Below are 16,215 nucleotides of genomic sequence, written 5' to 3' on the forward strand. Positions count from 1 at the left end.
CACCTCACACATTCTATATATAACCATTTACAAACTAATCAACACACGTATGTATTATTTTTTAATTATAAACTTAAATCTCCCCTAAACTAAAGGATTATCATACATAATTAATCTCCGATTATTAGATTTCTTTCACACACCAGAGAGATTAAGAAACAAAAAAACAAAAACAAAACACAGCTCGAGATCTTATCAGATCGGAGCTCAACAGCATCAACGCAGATTCCGGTTCGTTCGTTTCTTCCCCATTCATTCCTCTTTCAATCTCTGCAATGTGCTTCTCTTTAAAGATCTATTCTAATCGCGTTTTAATTTGCTAATGTTCTATTAATTTTTTCAATTTTTCTAATGTTCCATTAATGTTTGCAATGCATGCTTCTGTTACCCTATTCCACGTGAAAACAAATTATTTTTATTTTTTTTGGATTATTTTTTGATGTTTTAAGAGAGGCTGATAAAATGTTCGAATTTGTATAAAAATTTGTATCATATGAAAAGAGATCATGCTAGAATAGCATTTTTCCTTTTGAAAGTAGGGTAGTCTCATGCTGGTCCTAATCCTCTTTTGGTGTGGGACAAAAGATAACTTATAAGGCCTTTTTGCTGTCCCAAAAAGAGGCTTTCAGGGTCTTCTATACCTGTTAATAATTCTAAACTTAATGGGAAGAAATAACATTTGCTTACCAAATTCTATTGAAATTTTTAATATCTGTTTTGAAATCATTGCTTGAAGTTTTTAGCTCTCTGGATTTCATATGGAGAATATCTTAAAATCAATATCTTAAATATATGAAGCACAGACACTCCTCGGATTAGGTGTGTCCCGGCGTCGTCGTCCGACACCGACACTTATAATTCATAGTCTTAAATATTGTTTCATTTATAATATCAATTTAAATTTAAATTCGTGTAGGAATTTATTTGATATTTGTACCTTCATCCTGTGTATTTTTTGTTTAAAAAGAAAAATACCTTTGTTCTATTTCTTTGCTTTTATATTTGCTCTTTTTTATATATTTTAAAACTTTGTATCTTTCTCCACCATGTTTTTCTTTTTCATTGCTATCTTTCTAGATTTAGGGTGAAAAAATATTGGTGAATTAGTTTTGGCACTTTAGAGAATCGTGTGTATAGCCCGTGTTTGTGAGTGTGTCAATAGAGAGCGTAGTTTGGTTACATTGATGACCGAAATTAGATGTAAATAAAACCAATCAACAATCCACGTAGAATTGAATTGTCAAGACTGGAGTTTTTTGCTTCATCTTTTTGCTTTGGCATTGATAATGCATATCATATTTTAGGCTTGTAGACGAAATATGTTCCTGTGGTTGCAGAATGCTTCTATATTGATCTTCTTGATATATTATTGTTCCCACTAGGGAAATGCTTGTATATTAATCATATCAATATATTATTGTTCCTAGAAAACATTTAAAATTCATCTTTGCACGTTGTTTTTCTTCTTTAACATCAACCTCTTACTCTAAGTGTTTTGTTTCCTACCATGTAACTTATACCTCGCAGCTTAATGGGAAGGGAAGTCACTGGCATACAGGTCATGGAGAAGAAGGCAAACGGTCTAGCTTCAAATGGTAGTTTTAGTGAAAGAGTGCGTGTTTCTCCAAAAATTGCAGCAATGGTTCAAGCAATGGATCATGAGATAAAGGAAGCTGCTGAAGGTAATTCTTTTTCCGAGAAACATCATGAGAAAAAAGATGTTTTGAGTGCCAAAAGCACACAATTAAATGCTGGTTTGTCCGAAGAGAAGAATGAGAAATCTGAAGAACAGAAGATGGACGACGATAAAGAAGTTAGTTCACCCGCTGCAATAGCAATTCCAGTGGATGAAGAGCATACAAGCCCCTCTGCTCCACAGCAATCTGATCAGGCTACTGAAAAGCATGTTACCCACACACAGACTGTTGAGACTGAAGCTGTTGCAGATGATCAGAACTTGTCACCAAAGGCTAACAATATCCACTCACCAAGTTCCTCAAAGAGCTCACAGGTATTGTGTCATAAGCTTAAATTTGTATGAGTTCTTCTGAGAACTGAGTCAAGTCTTCTGCATTGAAGTTGTTAAGTTGAGTTGTTTCCCGCGACAAAATGAGAAAGTGAAGCTTTTAGAGAGTAACAAAACTATGATCTACTTTGTTAAAAAAAAAAAAAACAGAACTACGATCCACTTGTTTTGTTGGTTCACATGATACATGTTTGTCATACTACTGAGGTTGTTTTCCCTCCTCCTGCCACCATTTAAATATGTTATTATGTTATGAGACTCCTTTCAAAGGTCAAATTTAAGAATCCGTGGTATAAATGCTCACAGTCACATATCCCTGCACTGGGTTAGTTTAAATTAAATGACTCATTTGGTAGAAATTATGTGGTAGAAGTAGAAGACGTAGCTTACCTTCTTATATGACTCAAGGTTTCTAAGGTGGCTTTTTAATTGCATATTTTGTGATTTTTGTCTGGGAGTGGGTGAGTGAATGAATTTTATGAGACTACTGAAATGAAAAATTCTTTTTGATTTTTCAGCCGAACTCACCTTTGTCACCAAGGAAGCTTGCACAACATGATAAGAAGCACCATGATGATGAAGACAATTGGTCTAATGCTTCCTCGTATCCTCAAAACTTTAACATTTTGATGGTTTTATTTTGGACAGACCAAGTTTTAGGGGTCAAGATCCTCTCCATTTTTCACCTCTCAATTTCTCCCAGGTTTGGGAATATAAATATAATAAGATGACATTTGGTGGGTCCAATTATTTTCTATACACTTCAAAACTCTTCAAAACTATAGTAATGGAGAGGGAAAATGGAGAGAGAGAAAATGGGGAGGGTCCTAACTCAAGTTTTACTTATATTTAAATATAAGACAGTTATTCTCATTTATTCTTTAACCATAAATAGCAGCGTTGCATCTGCACGCACTTCCAAGCCTAAGGTAACTGTAGGTACAGCCCCTACATTTAGAATCTATGAACGTGCAGAGAAACGAAAGGAGGTACTTTTCTTATTAAACCTTTAACAATGTGTATTCTGAGGTTGATTGTGTTTCCTACTTAGTATTATTATCATATTAGATAAATCTAATTATTGTTTGTTGCTCTTATCACCCTGATTTATCTATCCAGTTCTATATGAGGTTAGAGGAGAAAAATCGAGCCCTGGAAGAGGAAAGACTCCAGTATGAGGCAAGGAAAAAGGTACTGCACCCTTTCTCTCATAGAAACATCTAATATGGATGTACATCTTTTAATTTCTCTTCTTTACTTTTTTTCTTTCCATTCTTCCTCGTTCTAGAAACATCTAGCTGCTTAAGCCAAGGTTCTGTTTTAAGATCATGTACATGGTTATTTTTTGTTTATCATCTTAGTCTACACTTTACATGTTGAATTGATTAAATAACTATACTGTTTCTGCAATTATAACCTGTGTAGGAAGAGGAAGACGCAGCACTTAAGCAGTTGAGAAAGAACTTGGTCATTAAAGCAAAACCAGTACCAAGCTTCTACTATGAGGCGCCTCCCCCTAAGAAGGAACTCAAGAAGGTACTCAGTCTTTCTCTTTTCCATCAGTCTTTTTTTCCAAGTCTGAGGATGAACATGAAATTGCCATTGAGAATTTCATAATTTGCACGAATAGACTGAAGGAATAAAATACAGTATAATAGGAATTTTAGAGTGCTTGACAATGTCAGGAATGCAAATTTGACCGTAGTATACATGGCTGTAGTACTATGAGTTATTGTTTTCCGAGTCCAGTAATGTTTCTTGCTCACAAATTTGTATGTGCATTCATGAAACTCCTCATATCATTGTCTTTGTAATTTTATTGACATGCTAATGAGGAAAACTAAAACTCTTCATTCTTTTGCTTTTATAGCAGCCTCCACTGACTTGCCCCAAGTCACCAAAACTATCTCGGAGAAAGAGCTGTGGTGACGCTATCAACTCATCTCCAGAAGTTTGCACTCGAGTACGTCACAGCTTTAACAGTAACCTTAAAAATGGGTCTAGTACCCAAAAAAATAAGGACCTGGTTGCTGGACGTAACAACAATGGTGCTTGCAAAACCAAAGAGCGGACCAAACTGGATAAGGAAACCAAAATAGCTCCTCCTGAAATCACCGAGCAGACAAATGCAGACATATCAGTTCAATAATAAGCTTTCAAAAGATCTTACTGACCTTCCGGTTGAGAGGAAAATAGCCTTAAACTTTCCTGGTCACATCAAATGGGATGCTTGCAGAAGAGACGGCCTTATTTTCTTTTAATCTGGACTGACATTTTTAAGCGGTTTCTTTTTAACTTGAAGTGTATATGTTTTGTATGTTATATTGGCACACATCATTTTATTATATATATAAAAAATAGTTATTGATGTAAGTTATATGTACGAAATTTAAATGCCCCAGATTGTTTAAGGACTTTGCAAGGGAAAATTATATGAAATATATTCCTTTTTTGTAGGATCCTATAACTAATTTAACCAGTATTAGTGTCCTGATGAGTGTGTGTCTGACTCTATTTGGTGGTAACTAAAAGGAGCTGGATCCGGTGTTGTTACTAGAACACATAATGATCATGTTGATATTTCTGCCATGTAATAGTTCCCCAACTGATATAAAAGGAGTTGGAAATGTTTGTCTATTATTTATTATTTATACCGTGGACGACATATTTGTCTGCATGGATGTTGAAGAAAACTCATCAAAGATTTGAAATGTGTTTGGTCAATTAGAGGAATGCTGAGTATACACCATTTGACACACTCTTTTTGACACACCCTCATTCATTGGTCTACCTCATTCAAATTTTAAACCTTCAAACCGGCTACATGTTGTTTACCTCTTAACACTTTAATTAAGTGTGATATTAGCATTTCTATGTCAATAATTGTAGATTACGTGCGAAAAATACAGTGGAATTGAAAATATGATATGTTCAGCAATGAATGAAAAAGAAAAATAGAAGTAAGTTTGGTCATTGTAAATTGCAATGCGGAACAGGAGAGAAAATTAATGTAAGGATCATTAAACTAACAGAAATGTTACCTAAACACAGTTTTTGAACGCAAGTTGGACAAATATACTGATTTTCATTTTTTAATAATATATTATGCTTACCGATTTGCGTGCATAGTCTTTTTTATGTTAAGATGTCGTATTTTTGTCAGCAAGAACGTGTTTAGATAACATGCCTCTTAAACTAAGAGTATCTCAGCAGCACCCTTTAGTAGTATAAAAATCATACTCCATGACAACGGTTGCCTGCAATTGCATAAATTACATACACGAAGTATCTCAAACCTTTTTAAACAGTTGATCTCTTAAACATTTATTTTATTTTAGGCTTAATTAATAAAATGGTCCCTTAAAGACATTTTTGGTTTCATATTAGTCCCTTAAAGAAAAAAATGTCTAAATAGGTCCCTTAAAGAAAAAAAGGTCCGAATAGGTCCCTTAAAGACATATCCGTTAATCAGTTTGGTCCTATTTAGACCTCTTTTTAGGGACCAAACTGATTAACGGAGATGTCTTTAAGGGACCTATTCAGACTTTTTTTTCTTTAAGGGACCTATGTGGACCTTTTTTTCTTTAAGGGACCAATCTGAAACAAAAAATGTCTTTAAGGGACCATTTTATTAATTAAACCTAATTTATTTTATTATTATTATTTTTTCTTGTTTATAATCACATTTAATTTAACACTTTGTCTAATGCGCAAAATTAAATAAGTCAGGTCCCAAGTACAAATTTATTTTTCAACATTAAATTAAATATAAATCGTCTCATGAGTTTAGCTCAGTTGATGACAAAGAGACATTACATTTTATATGGAGGAGGCAGAAGTTCAAATCCCGATTATTTCATATATCCACATCGTAAGACCGTTTATTTTACTGGGAAAAAGAAATAACGGATAGGAAGATTTATCCATAACCATAACTAACTAACTAAGCTTGACTTGAATGAAAAATCTGGGTTTAGTGTTCTCTCTCTCTCTCTCTCCAAAACCATAAACCATGTTTGCTCTGAACATCAAAACATGGAAATTATTACCACCAACAGCACCATGCTTCAGTAACCGTAGCCACCGTGCATCAACACTTAGCACGGTGAGAATGCAAAAACCGCAAAAACCTCCGTCTACCTCCAAACCCCGCAGAAAATCCTACGGAACTTCTAGAAAATCAATTCTCAAAAAAACCTTCCAACAAGAACAAGTCACTTTCACCGCCCCTTTCTCCGACGAATCAGTCGTTGCCATAATCGGCGGTGGCATCGCCGGTCTCATTTGCGCCATTTTCTTAGACAAACGCGGAATTCGCTCCACCGTTTTCGACACCGTTAGTCACTCACTACTCTCTATACTTACTTTACCGTTTCGTTTGGTTCTGATATAAACGTAACCTAACTAACGTCGTTTATGTTCAGGGTATTCATGGTTTAGGAGGAAGATTAGGAACAAGGGTTATTGATGCTAATAATAATCCTTTGATTTTTGACCATGCTGCTCAATTTTTTACTGTCAATGATTCTCGTTTCGCTGAACTTGTTAATGCTTGGTTGGATAAAGGTTTGGTTCGAGAATGGAAGGGTACTGTAGGGGAACTTCACAATGGTGGTGAATTTCTTCCATTTTTACCCTCTCCTCCGAGATATATAGCTACTAATGGAATGCGCTTCCTTGCTGATTCGTTACTATCCGAGGTTGTTCCTCATTATCATGCTCATAGTGGTGAATTTTGGAATTAGGATTGATTTATATTTTATGAAAAGGAGTAAATTTGCATTTTAGTTCTTCAAATCATCCTTAAATTTACGGAATTACATTTTATTAGTCTCTTAAATTGAACAACGTTAGTCAATCTAGTCATTTGTCTAGATTTAGAACCACAATTTTAAAGGTTATATATTTGTCTTGATGCAGCAAGACACTATTGAAATTAGTATGTAGGTCTTTTATTAGTTACTAAAGAGAGACTAAAGTGATTAATATTATTTAATTTAAGGGACTAATTTAATATTTCGTGATTACATTGCTCAACCATTGCAATTTGAGGCACCAAAATGCTCATTTTCTCTTTATAAAAGGTGCTTGATATGGTTTTCACTTACGAATAAGTTCTTATAACTTCTGTTTGCTGCTATTGTTCTTAGATTTTGGATTTTTCGCTGTGATTACCCTTGTTATTTGGAGTAAAGAATCTGATTCTTGTGCAGACTCGCTTGGTGAATGTTGAGAGACCGCGCTGGATCAGTAAATTGGAGCCATTTAATGGAATGTGGCACTTGAGTGAAAATGGGAAACCTTGTGGGAAGTTTGATGCAATTGTTGTTGCACACAATGGTAACTTGGTAGTGTGTTAATTTTTTCTCTTTCAAAATAATATTGTTCAAATTCTGTTTCTACATTCTAATCTTTCAGTTTCTACACTGTTATTGACATGTAGTTTTTACATGTAAATAGTCATCTGACTTATGGCTTCTTCAGTAACTATTGCTCTGTTTGCCAACAGGAAAATGTGCAAACCGCTTGCTTATGACATCGGGTTTGCCATTAATTGCAAAACAAATGAAGGTCAGTCCAGGACATTTCATTTCCCGTTCATTTGACTTGATAAACTAGTACTCTATTTTTAGTTTTATCTACTATTGTATTCACACTCATAGCGCTTCTTGTTTCTGTTGTACTATCCATTGTCTTAGAGGTTGGAGTTGAGTTCAATATGGGCCCTTCTAGCAGCATTTGAGGACCCTCTTCCTTTTCCAGGGACGACAGAAGTTCCTTTTGAAGGAGCTTTTGTGAGAGGAATTGATTCAGTGTCATGGATGGCCAATAATACTAAGAAACTATTAGCTTCCCCAAGTGATGGTCCTAACTGTTGGACCTTTCTAAGCACTGCTGCTTACGGAAAACAGAACAAGGTTCCACAGGTAGGTAGTTAAATTTTCAAAGCAGTATGTTATTATCATATAGAAATTAGTTTCCTGAGTGTAGATTGGTTTTGGGGTTGCTTTAGATGTTTTTGGAAGGTATAGAGTAGCATAATGGTATTGATACATAATTACCTTACCGAGAATCACACTTACAAGGTATTTGATTAATTTATACAAATTATGATAGCCTTTGCATTTTCATTCATCGTGTATTGCATGCAATGATTAGCACTTTTAATAACTGAAATGTGAGCCACATTTTATTTATCAGGAAAATATCCCTACGGCTACAGCAACAAGGGTAAAGGAAGGCATGCTAGAGGGTGTTGAGGCTGCCCTCGGATTATCTAAAGGGTCACTTCCTAAACCTTTTTATACGAAGCTCCAACTATGGTAAGAGTCAAATTATCAGCATCAGTTGCTTTGAAATGTCCTCTTGCTATGGTTTTGATCATGTTGGGCTTACATAATTTTCTTATCATTTGTGACTTCTCACAAGCACAGTGCTTGACATCAAAATGTTAATACATGTGCTCCCTGAGTAGGAGTATTTCTTGTGTGATAGTATTCAGCGACAGTTTGTGTTGTCAACAAACTGTATGGGCTAATATTTAATATGCTCTCTAAACATTGTAAGTAAACTTAAATCATTGAAACCTATATTATTCTGAGATTGCAGGGGTGCAGCTCTTCCAACTAACACACCTGGAGTTCCTTGCATATTTGATCCCCTTGGAAGGGCTGGGATATGTGGTGATTGGCTGCTAGGTTCTAATATAGAGGCAGCAGTATTAAGTGGAATTGCTCTAGCTAACCATGTATGTTTCCTTTCACTTTGATCAGTCAATTGTGTGGTTTGTTCGCCACAATTTTTTTTTATTTTTTTCTAATTGGGCACCTTCACCATTAGTAATTCAGTTTTACCACAATGTCCTTTTGTTGTTCAAAATGGTGTTTGGACATTTTGCCACAGATTGCAGACTATATCCAAAGTCCCGGAGCTGACCCTGGACAGTTTGCTGTTGGTTTGAATCATGACTTTCAACCACTGGAAGGCCATGATATTGGACAATTCCCAGGTCTGGGGTCAGAAGGAAAGATGAATGAAGCCCAAGTATATGAACTTGCCAAGTAGGCTATGGTGCTCATAAAGTAGGTCTCCCCTTTGGTAACAGAAGATTCACTGTCATACCCATGCAAAGGGAATTCCCCTGAAAGTAACATCAGTGGTCTCAAGGGAATATTTAACTTGAAACTCAAACTCTCCGTTGGAGGGAAAGGGGCCTTATACCCCTCAACAGCTACACTTATTGACAGAAGTTGTAACTTACTTGCCTCTTCGAAAGAAAGAGACAGTGACATTATTTTATTATTGGGAATTTGGGAATGAAATTTTAAGAAATTAGTAGTTCTCTTTTTCATCCATTAAAAGCTGTTGTCCTTTTAAAATTTCAGGTTTGAGAAACAAAATTTGAATCGTTAGAAACTGTAGAGTGTAGGTTTTGTCTTCAAAATCAGAAACCAAGCTTCTTATTCCTCACATTTCCATGGTGAAATTCTTTCCAGTTTTAGACAGCATTTTTTGTACATAATATAAATAAACTTGAACATATCCAAGCAAACTAATACACGGATAAAGTAATGGTATATATAATTTTTGTCAAGCAACAAGCAACCTGAATGCTTTGTATACAAAACTGTAGAATGTAGATACATGGCATGGACGATATTCAGATTTTGTATACACTAAACTTGACAGAGTAAATAATATTTAATAGAAAGTCAACAAAGTACAAGCAATAGAAGCATTATGTACTTCGAAACAATGCTAATAGGTAGGTTTTATTTGCTTGAAATCCATGCCTTCCATCAAAACCTATAGTAAAACAAGAATCAAGAGAATTTCTATTCATCGCCCTTTTGAACTAACAAGTTCTGTGAAAATTTTAGTCGGACTCTCACTGGATTCAGAATCTTGGCTAAGGTCATGCTGACTTCCAAGGCTCAGGTTCTTATAATGTTTTGCCATTTCGTTGTCTCCTAAGTTTATTTCTTCAAACTCATTTTCATCAGTTCGAGATGCAGAGTTAGTTGAACCATCCTTGTTTTCTTGCAGGTTGAGAGCAAATTCTAGATTCCACAACAGATCATTCATGGAGGGACGATCAGTTCCATGATCAGACAAACACTTTTCAGCCGTGTCCACAAACTTCTTCAAACTTTCTGGATTTATTGTTCCCTTGAGATTGGGGTCAATAATATCCTCTAGCGTTCCTTTTTGGTTGCAGAGCAGTGCCCATTCCGCAAGACTAACTTGTTCTTTTGGAAGACTAGGATTCAGAACAGGCCTGGCACAAAGGGCTTCAAAGAGGACGACCCCAAATGAGTAGACATCAGACTTTTCAGTCAACTGTTGCCTCCTAAAGTACTCGGGATCCAAGTAGCCAAAACTACCCTTCACCACAGTACTAACATGGCCAGCAGCATTCAAGTCTGGACCAGTTTTTGACAACCCAAAATCTGATACCTTGGCATTCCAGTTTTCATCCAATAGAATATTTGTTGTTTTGACATCTCTATGAATAATGGTGTACTTGGCACCTGTGTGAAGGTAGTGAAGTCCTCTTGCAGCACCAATGCAGATCTCTAATCTTTGCTTCCACGTTAAAATGTTTAAAGGCTTGGTGCCCTTATACAAATGTTCCCTAAAGGTTCCAAGAGCCATGTAGTCATAAACCAAGCACATCTCATCATCTTCCTCACAAAATCCAATCAAGGACACCAAATGCTTGTGTCTCAACTTAGAAAGCATCTCTATCTCAGTCTGGAACTCATTGACTCCTTGTTCTGATTGTGGATTTGACCTCTTAATTGCCACTAGCACTCCGTTATCAATTTCACCCTTGTAAACCTTTCCAAATCCACCAACCCCAATAACGTTGGACTCATCAAAATTTTTGGTTGCTTGCTTTATCTCTTGCAAGGAAAAATAGCGACACAAACCTTGAGCCATGGCAGCGAGGTTTGCGCTGGCCATGCTCTTCCCGGACGTGGATTTACTGCCATTTGTGTGTGAATTTCCATAGATGGGAAGCCAACTTGTGTGTGTGGCTCCCCCTGACCCTGCCGCTGGAACTCTTTTCTTCTTGTGGTAAACAGCAACGCATATTGCTGCCATAAAGGCAACACCTGCAGCACCTCCAGCAGCTCCCCCAATGACAGCTTTCTTATCATATGATCTGTGTGTTTGGAAACCCGTTTCCTTTGCTTGATCTTCGAGAAGCATGTCTGAAGGCTGAGGATTAGGGCCAGACAAGTCCGTGTCATTAAGCTTGAATATCTCTACCCCATTGAGTATGGCATCATAGTACTCTGGCATTGTCTCAGGTGCTGGATGCAGTGCAAGCCAAAGTTGCTCGGCCCCCTCACCGTCTTGGACATACACCACAAAATCCTTGTAAGTTGCCATGCCTTTACCTCCTGTCCACGCAATAACATCAGCTTGAGCCTGTGCAGTTTGATTGTTGACAAAGATATTGAAAACAATCTCATTGACCTTGGAATAATAATAATCACAAAAATGCAACCTCGCGAGGTACATAGAATTTGGATCAACTTCGAAAACCCACGTGAGGTTGTATCCCATGTTAACGTTCTTATCACCTCCCATTGATCTTGATGTGGAGTAGACAGTTTCAGGAGCAATGTATTGTGGCATGTTTGGGTAGGTGATTCGGACATTCTTGGAAGCTTGGTTGGTGACACCGGTGGATGCACCATATAAGTAAGGTGTGTCATCATACCACATCCTCGAAAGGCCAGAATCTTGGGCTGGAGACACATACTGCCCACCAACGTTTAGTCTAAACATGGTTTGCAAACTCATGGTTTTGACGTCTACGTTTTGGTCGGGATACCCGACCAATGCAGCAGAGTCAAACAACTCGGGCATTGGGATCAACTGAATGCCATTGACGAAAGCAAAAGCTCCATGTTGTTTGTCAGAAGGTTTAAATGTAAGAGTCAAAGTATCTGAATTCAAAGGAGCAAGGGAATACTCTCTATCAATGTAAGCCTGTGATAGGGCCTCACAAGTGATGTAAGCGCTGAAATTGCTGAGGAGGGTAACCCCATTTGCTGCCACCGAGAAATATGAATCTAATGGGTTGTAACTTCCATAAAGGGATGGATAAAAATGGAGCCTGAGCCAATAACGTTTATCAGGTTTAACATTAAATTTGTATGTTGTTTCTGATGTGAAAACTCTAGCTGACATGTATGGAACCACAGCGGACAGCGAAGGGTCTTGGTATGCGGCTTTAGACGTGATTGAACCAGCTTCTGCTGCCAAGAACTTATTATCAGGACTCCATTGTCTTCCATCATCATCTTTGGCTCCCTTTTCATCCAACCCACAACCCAATATCAATGAACCTGGCTCCTCTGTCCATGCACCTTGAATGCCATGCAACAAAATAGAGATACCAACTACAAAAAACAATATACTTGTGTGCATATTATGCACGTTTGAAGAGAAACTATACATGTTGGGGCATACAGGAAAAGAGCTTGGTCACAAATTGCTATAATTTGTGAGACAAGAAAGATTTTCCTGTACCCCAAAAAAGCTTCTTGATTTGTTTTTTTGTTTTTGTTTTGTCTTTTGATGGAAGGGTTGTTGTTTTAATCCATTTTAACACAGCATGGAGGATCAAGCAAACAAAAGAACTACCTGGGTTGGAAGAACCAAACCAGGTTGGTTACCTAGAAGGAAAAGAAACAAAAACTTATTTTTTGTTTTTTTTGTTATGAATTCCAATTTTGGTGTTTTGTTTCTTCCATACTATTAGAATGGGAGGTTGGGAGGAAACACCGTAATTGAATGAGTTACATTTGTTACAACTTGCAAGAGTGGTTTGAATTTGACATGTGATAGCCTAGGCTATAATTAGCATTGGATTTGTCATTAATTTATGAACTACTACTTTGTTCATGCTTTGTCATTGATTATTACACACACTGATATGAGGTAGATTAATTAAAAAGATACTTCACCCAACCATAAAACTCATACACTTTCATAATAACATATATAAAGAAAGCATATGCAACAATATCTCTGTTCATGTTTGATATTAGCTGCTAATTAATTGTTTATCAGTGTGTGATTTATTTGCAACACTTATGTACTGTTGATTTTTTTTCTTCATATCAATTGCTTAATACCGAGGGTCCAATAAAAATGAATTGGTAATGACCAAAGTTGTGTTGTCTTACATCATATATGTTTATTTTTATCTCTATCTTACGCGCATTTTTAAAGGTAAGTTTAGCCCTTTACCAACAATGAATTGGTTCTAGTAATAAGGGTCTTGGTCCCTTAAGCATGTGCTCAGGGGTTCGATTCTTGGCTCATGTGTATGGATAAAATTCGGTTGGAATGGAAGAACTCACGTTGTGTACTCCACAGGTTCCCCAACGGTGATTAGTCATCACTAACGGTAGTGGAAACTCCGTACCAATATCATGGTAACCCAAAAAAAAAGGTTTAGCCCTCCTTATTTTGGGATTCCAAGTTATTTTTGAACTTATGTTACATAAATGAGCTCTCAAAATTAAGCTGGTATTTTTCATTTTTTGTCTTAAATCTGCTTTTAAAATTAAAGTTGTTTGAGTTTTTTTATTTATTTTATTTTTTACAACAAGAGTTCTAATTACATTTAAAATTACAATAAATGAAAAAAAATCTCATAGGTACTCTCCACCGAAGATAAATAACTCTAGTCGAAACGTATTAAACATTAAATATAAATACTTCTCTAAACTGAGTTGTAAGACATGCTGGCTTGTGAACTTATCTTTTAACTTGTATTATACAATATATTAAAGTTGTAAGACATTTTAATAAAAAATCTGAAGTTAGTTACCAATTTCACTAAACCATACATTAAAATATAAGTTTTAATTCAATAAAAAGATACAAAGGACATGTTAGTTGAAGAAAAATATTTCAATTGTACAAAATAAAATATGGTGATACAATATGTTTTAAATAATATTTATAAGTTTTGTCAAAAAATAAAATAAAATAATGTTTATAAGAGAATTTTTGTATAATTTTATTGATGTTGATATTTTTCCATCATCATAATATATACCATGATGTCTAAAACATATCAAATTACTAATTTTTAACTAAAAAATATGATGGAGGGAACTGCCAGATTTTAAAATAAAAGGACCAAATTTGTAAAACTGTTGAAAATCCGGCCCTGGTTCAACCCAGTTGAACCTTTGAACCTTGAACTGTTGAGTTGAAGTTGTTGTATCCATTGAAGTGTGATCAAGAGTCCATGAACTTCTGCTTCTTGCACCTCTGGCTGGCCAACAAAGTGAGATGTCATTGCCTTAACAAATCTTCCTGCTGCATCACGTACACATGCTGCTATGCTTTACCTATTTTCAGTGACATAGCATGCTGCATCCACATTACATTTAAAGCTTCCTTGCTGTGGTTTTGTCCAATTTTGCTGCACAACTCTGCTAGCGTTAAAGTTGTTATGTTCTCGTCGACAACACACCCGCAGCCAATCGTCTAGAGACTCTCTAGCTCGTCGTTTAACTTCAGAGGTTGAGGGTAGACTGTCATGCCAACATTTTTTATTGCGTCTCCACCAAATCATCCATAACGTCATGACAGTTCGTGTCATTCTTTCGCTGTTTAGGTCCTGCAATAATGTAAAAAACAGCTCTACATACCCTTGTGCATTCCATACATATTGCTCCATTTTCTCTCAATCTCCCGTTTCTCTCCAAACCTCTTAAGCTGCCTGCATCACAACCAATAAAACAGTGCCATTCATTTTTAGTGGCTGAAGCACAGCAAGGACAATTTGGTTCACATTGAACTCCTTTCTGAAGCAACCGTTCACGAACCGGCAAGCAACCTCGAAGTGTTCTCCAAAAAAAAATCTTTACTCGATTTGGGACTTTAAGCTTCCATATCTTCATCCAATCCCCTTCAACTCTGAGATGAGTGTTGTCTATTACAGCCTCCATGAGTTGGTAATATGCTAAAAGAACCGAGTAGACGCTGTTCTTGCTAAACCTCCAAATCGGAACATCTTCCTCTCGCATGCAGCTGACTGGTATTTTTAAAATTTCTGTAGCATCTCTCAAATTGAATAATTGATGAATCAAAGCTTCGTTCCATTTCCTCTCATTAGGCTGCATCAAATCTGAAACTCGCATCCCTTCATAATCTGCCACTGTCAGTGATGTAACATAAGGGTTGTCATTGTCCCGAAGCCATGGGAAGTGTCATACATTAATTTTTGAGCCATCGCCAATCCGCCATCTCGAGAGCCTCTTCTAACCACTACCTGCAAAGCATGAATACTCCGCCACACATAACTTGGATTATGACCCAAAGTTGCATCAAGAAATCCTGCCTTCGGATAATATTTAGCTTTGAAGACCTTTGGTCAAAAGCTTCCAATCTTGATTCCCTAGCATGGCTAAGTTGAAACCATAAAAATGAGAAATTGAGGAATTGAGAAAAATGTACTAAACATATACTATCACTAATGTAGGGAGTGTATATATTAAGTACATATCTTCTATTTATAAAGTAGGAAAATGCTCCAGTTAAAATAATAAAAAAATAGGAAAAATGTTAAAGAGTACACTTGAGACACTTGTTAAAGAAACAAATATAAAAATTTATATATTTCTATGAAGTATATATATATCTTGTATTTATAATAAGTGTACATGTAAAAATTATATTGATGGAAAGCTATATTCCTGTTAACATTACAAGGATAAAATAGAATATGAATTTATTGTAGTTAGCAAGTTCACACATTTACATAGTCACGCTACACTGATCAAAATTTAAGTTCAATATTTTTAGATTATTATTGAGTAAAATTTAAAATATATATTTTATGAAGCAGACAGTCATCAACATTCTGAATGCGTGAAAAGAATGATGAATCAATAAAATGTGAATGAAAGTGGTATGGTGGATGAAATGTGCAATGGCACATGACATATGCCAAAGCTAAAAGGATAAATATAGTTTGAAACAATGATATCCGTTAATAACACGTGTCCCAATGAGTATAACTCATTAAAGGACATCGCATTTTATATGCAGGGGCAGAGGTTCAAACTCGGACACCCAACTTATCCACCTTTAAAAGTGAAATTTCTAATCACTAGGCTACGTGACAAAAAAAACACATTATCAAATGA

General features: G+C 36.0%; 3 protein-coding genes across 8 annotated transcripts; 2 read left to right on the forward strand and 1 right to left on the reverse strand.

The window, feature by feature from the left end:
- LOC123889662 (protein WAVE-DAMPENED 2-like) lies at positions 1–4,485 on the forward strand. 6 transcript variants are annotated; one of them, XM_045939099.1, is made up of 7 exons: positions 1–231; positions 1,528–2,011; positions 2,545–2,630; positions 2,925–3,015; positions 3,146–3,217; positions 3,452–3,562; positions 3,900–4,485. In XM_045939099.1, the coding sequence occupies exons 2-7, from the start codon at positions 1,532–1,534 to the stop codon at positions 4,173–4,175; spliced, it is 1,116 nt and encodes a 371-aa protein (XP_045795055.1). In that variant the 5' UTR covers positions 1–231; positions 1,528–1,531; the 3' UTR covers positions 4,176–4,485. The 6 variants fall into 6 exon arrangements, with proteins under 6 accessions (XP_045795055.1, XP_045795052.1, XP_045795053.1 ...); XM_045939096.1 differs by having other exon boundaries at positions 2–231; positions 2,922–3,015; XM_045939097.1 differs by having other exon boundaries at positions 3–231; positions 3,897–4,485.
- Positions 4,486–5,922: 1,437 nt separating this feature from the next.
- On the forward strand, positions 5,923–9,381 carry LOC123889664 (renalase). The gene is made up of 8 exons (XM_045939101.1): positions 5,923–6,362; positions 6,451–6,726; positions 7,240–7,366; positions 7,536–7,597; positions 7,726–7,953; positions 8,228–8,349; positions 8,636–8,774; positions 8,930–9,381. Exons 1-8 carry the CDS (start codon positions 6,039–6,041, stop codon positions 9,089–9,091), a joined length of 1,440 nt encoding a protein of 479 aa, XP_045795057.1. The 5' UTR covers positions 5,923–6,038; the 3' UTR covers positions 9,092–9,381.
- Positions 9,330–13,016, reverse strand: LOC123889663 (receptor-like protein kinase ANXUR1). The gene has a single exon (XM_045939100.1). It carries the CDS (start codon positions 12,500–12,502, stop codon positions 9,866–9,868), a length of 2,637 nt encoding a protein of 878 aa, XP_045795056.1. The 5' UTR covers positions 12,503–13,016; the 3' UTR covers positions 9,330–9,865.
- Between the last annotated feature and the right edge of the window lie 3,199 nt (positions 13,017–16,215).

The sequence above is a fragment of the Trifolium pratense genome, linkage group LG6, assembly GCF_020283565.1.
Source record: "Trifolium pratense cultivar HEN17-A07 linkage group LG6, ARS_RC_1.1, whole genome shotgun sequence".
In the NCBI taxonomy this organism is placed as follows: Eukaryota; Viridiplantae; Streptophyta; class Magnoliopsida; order Fabales; family Fabaceae; genus Trifolium; species Trifolium pratense.

Excerpts from the sequence above, each read along its gene's own strand:
- LOC123889664 (XM_045939101.1), top strand. The coding sequence starts at position 6,039 with ATGTTTGCTCTGAACATCAAAACATGGAAATTATTACCACCAACAGCA. Across the intron at positions 6,363-6,450 it reads GCTCCACCGTTTTCGACACC|GGTATTCATGGTTTAGGAGG; the intron begins GTTAGTCACTCA and ends GTTTATGTTCAG. Across the intron at positions 8,350-8,635 it reads TATACGAAGCTCCAACTATG|GGGTGCAGCTCTTCCAACTA; the intron begins GTAAGAGTCAAA and ends CTGAGATTGCAG.
- LOC123889663 (XM_045939100.1), bottom strand. The coding sequence starts at position 12,502 with ATGTATAGTTTCTCTTCAAACGTGCATAATATGCACACAAGTATATTG.
- LOC123889662 (XM_045939094.1), top strand. The coding sequence starts at position 1,532 with ATGGGAAGGGAAGTCACTGGCATACAGGTCATGGAGAAGAAGGCAAAC. Across the intron at positions 2,012-2,544 it reads GTTCCTCAAAGAGCTCACAG|CCGAACTCACCTTTGTCACC; the intron begins GTATTGTGTCAT and ends TTGATTTTTCAG. Across the intron at positions 3,218-3,451 it reads AGTATGAGGCAAGGAAAAAG|GAAGAGGAAGACGCAGCACT; the intron begins GTACTGCACCCT and ends TAACCTGTGTAG.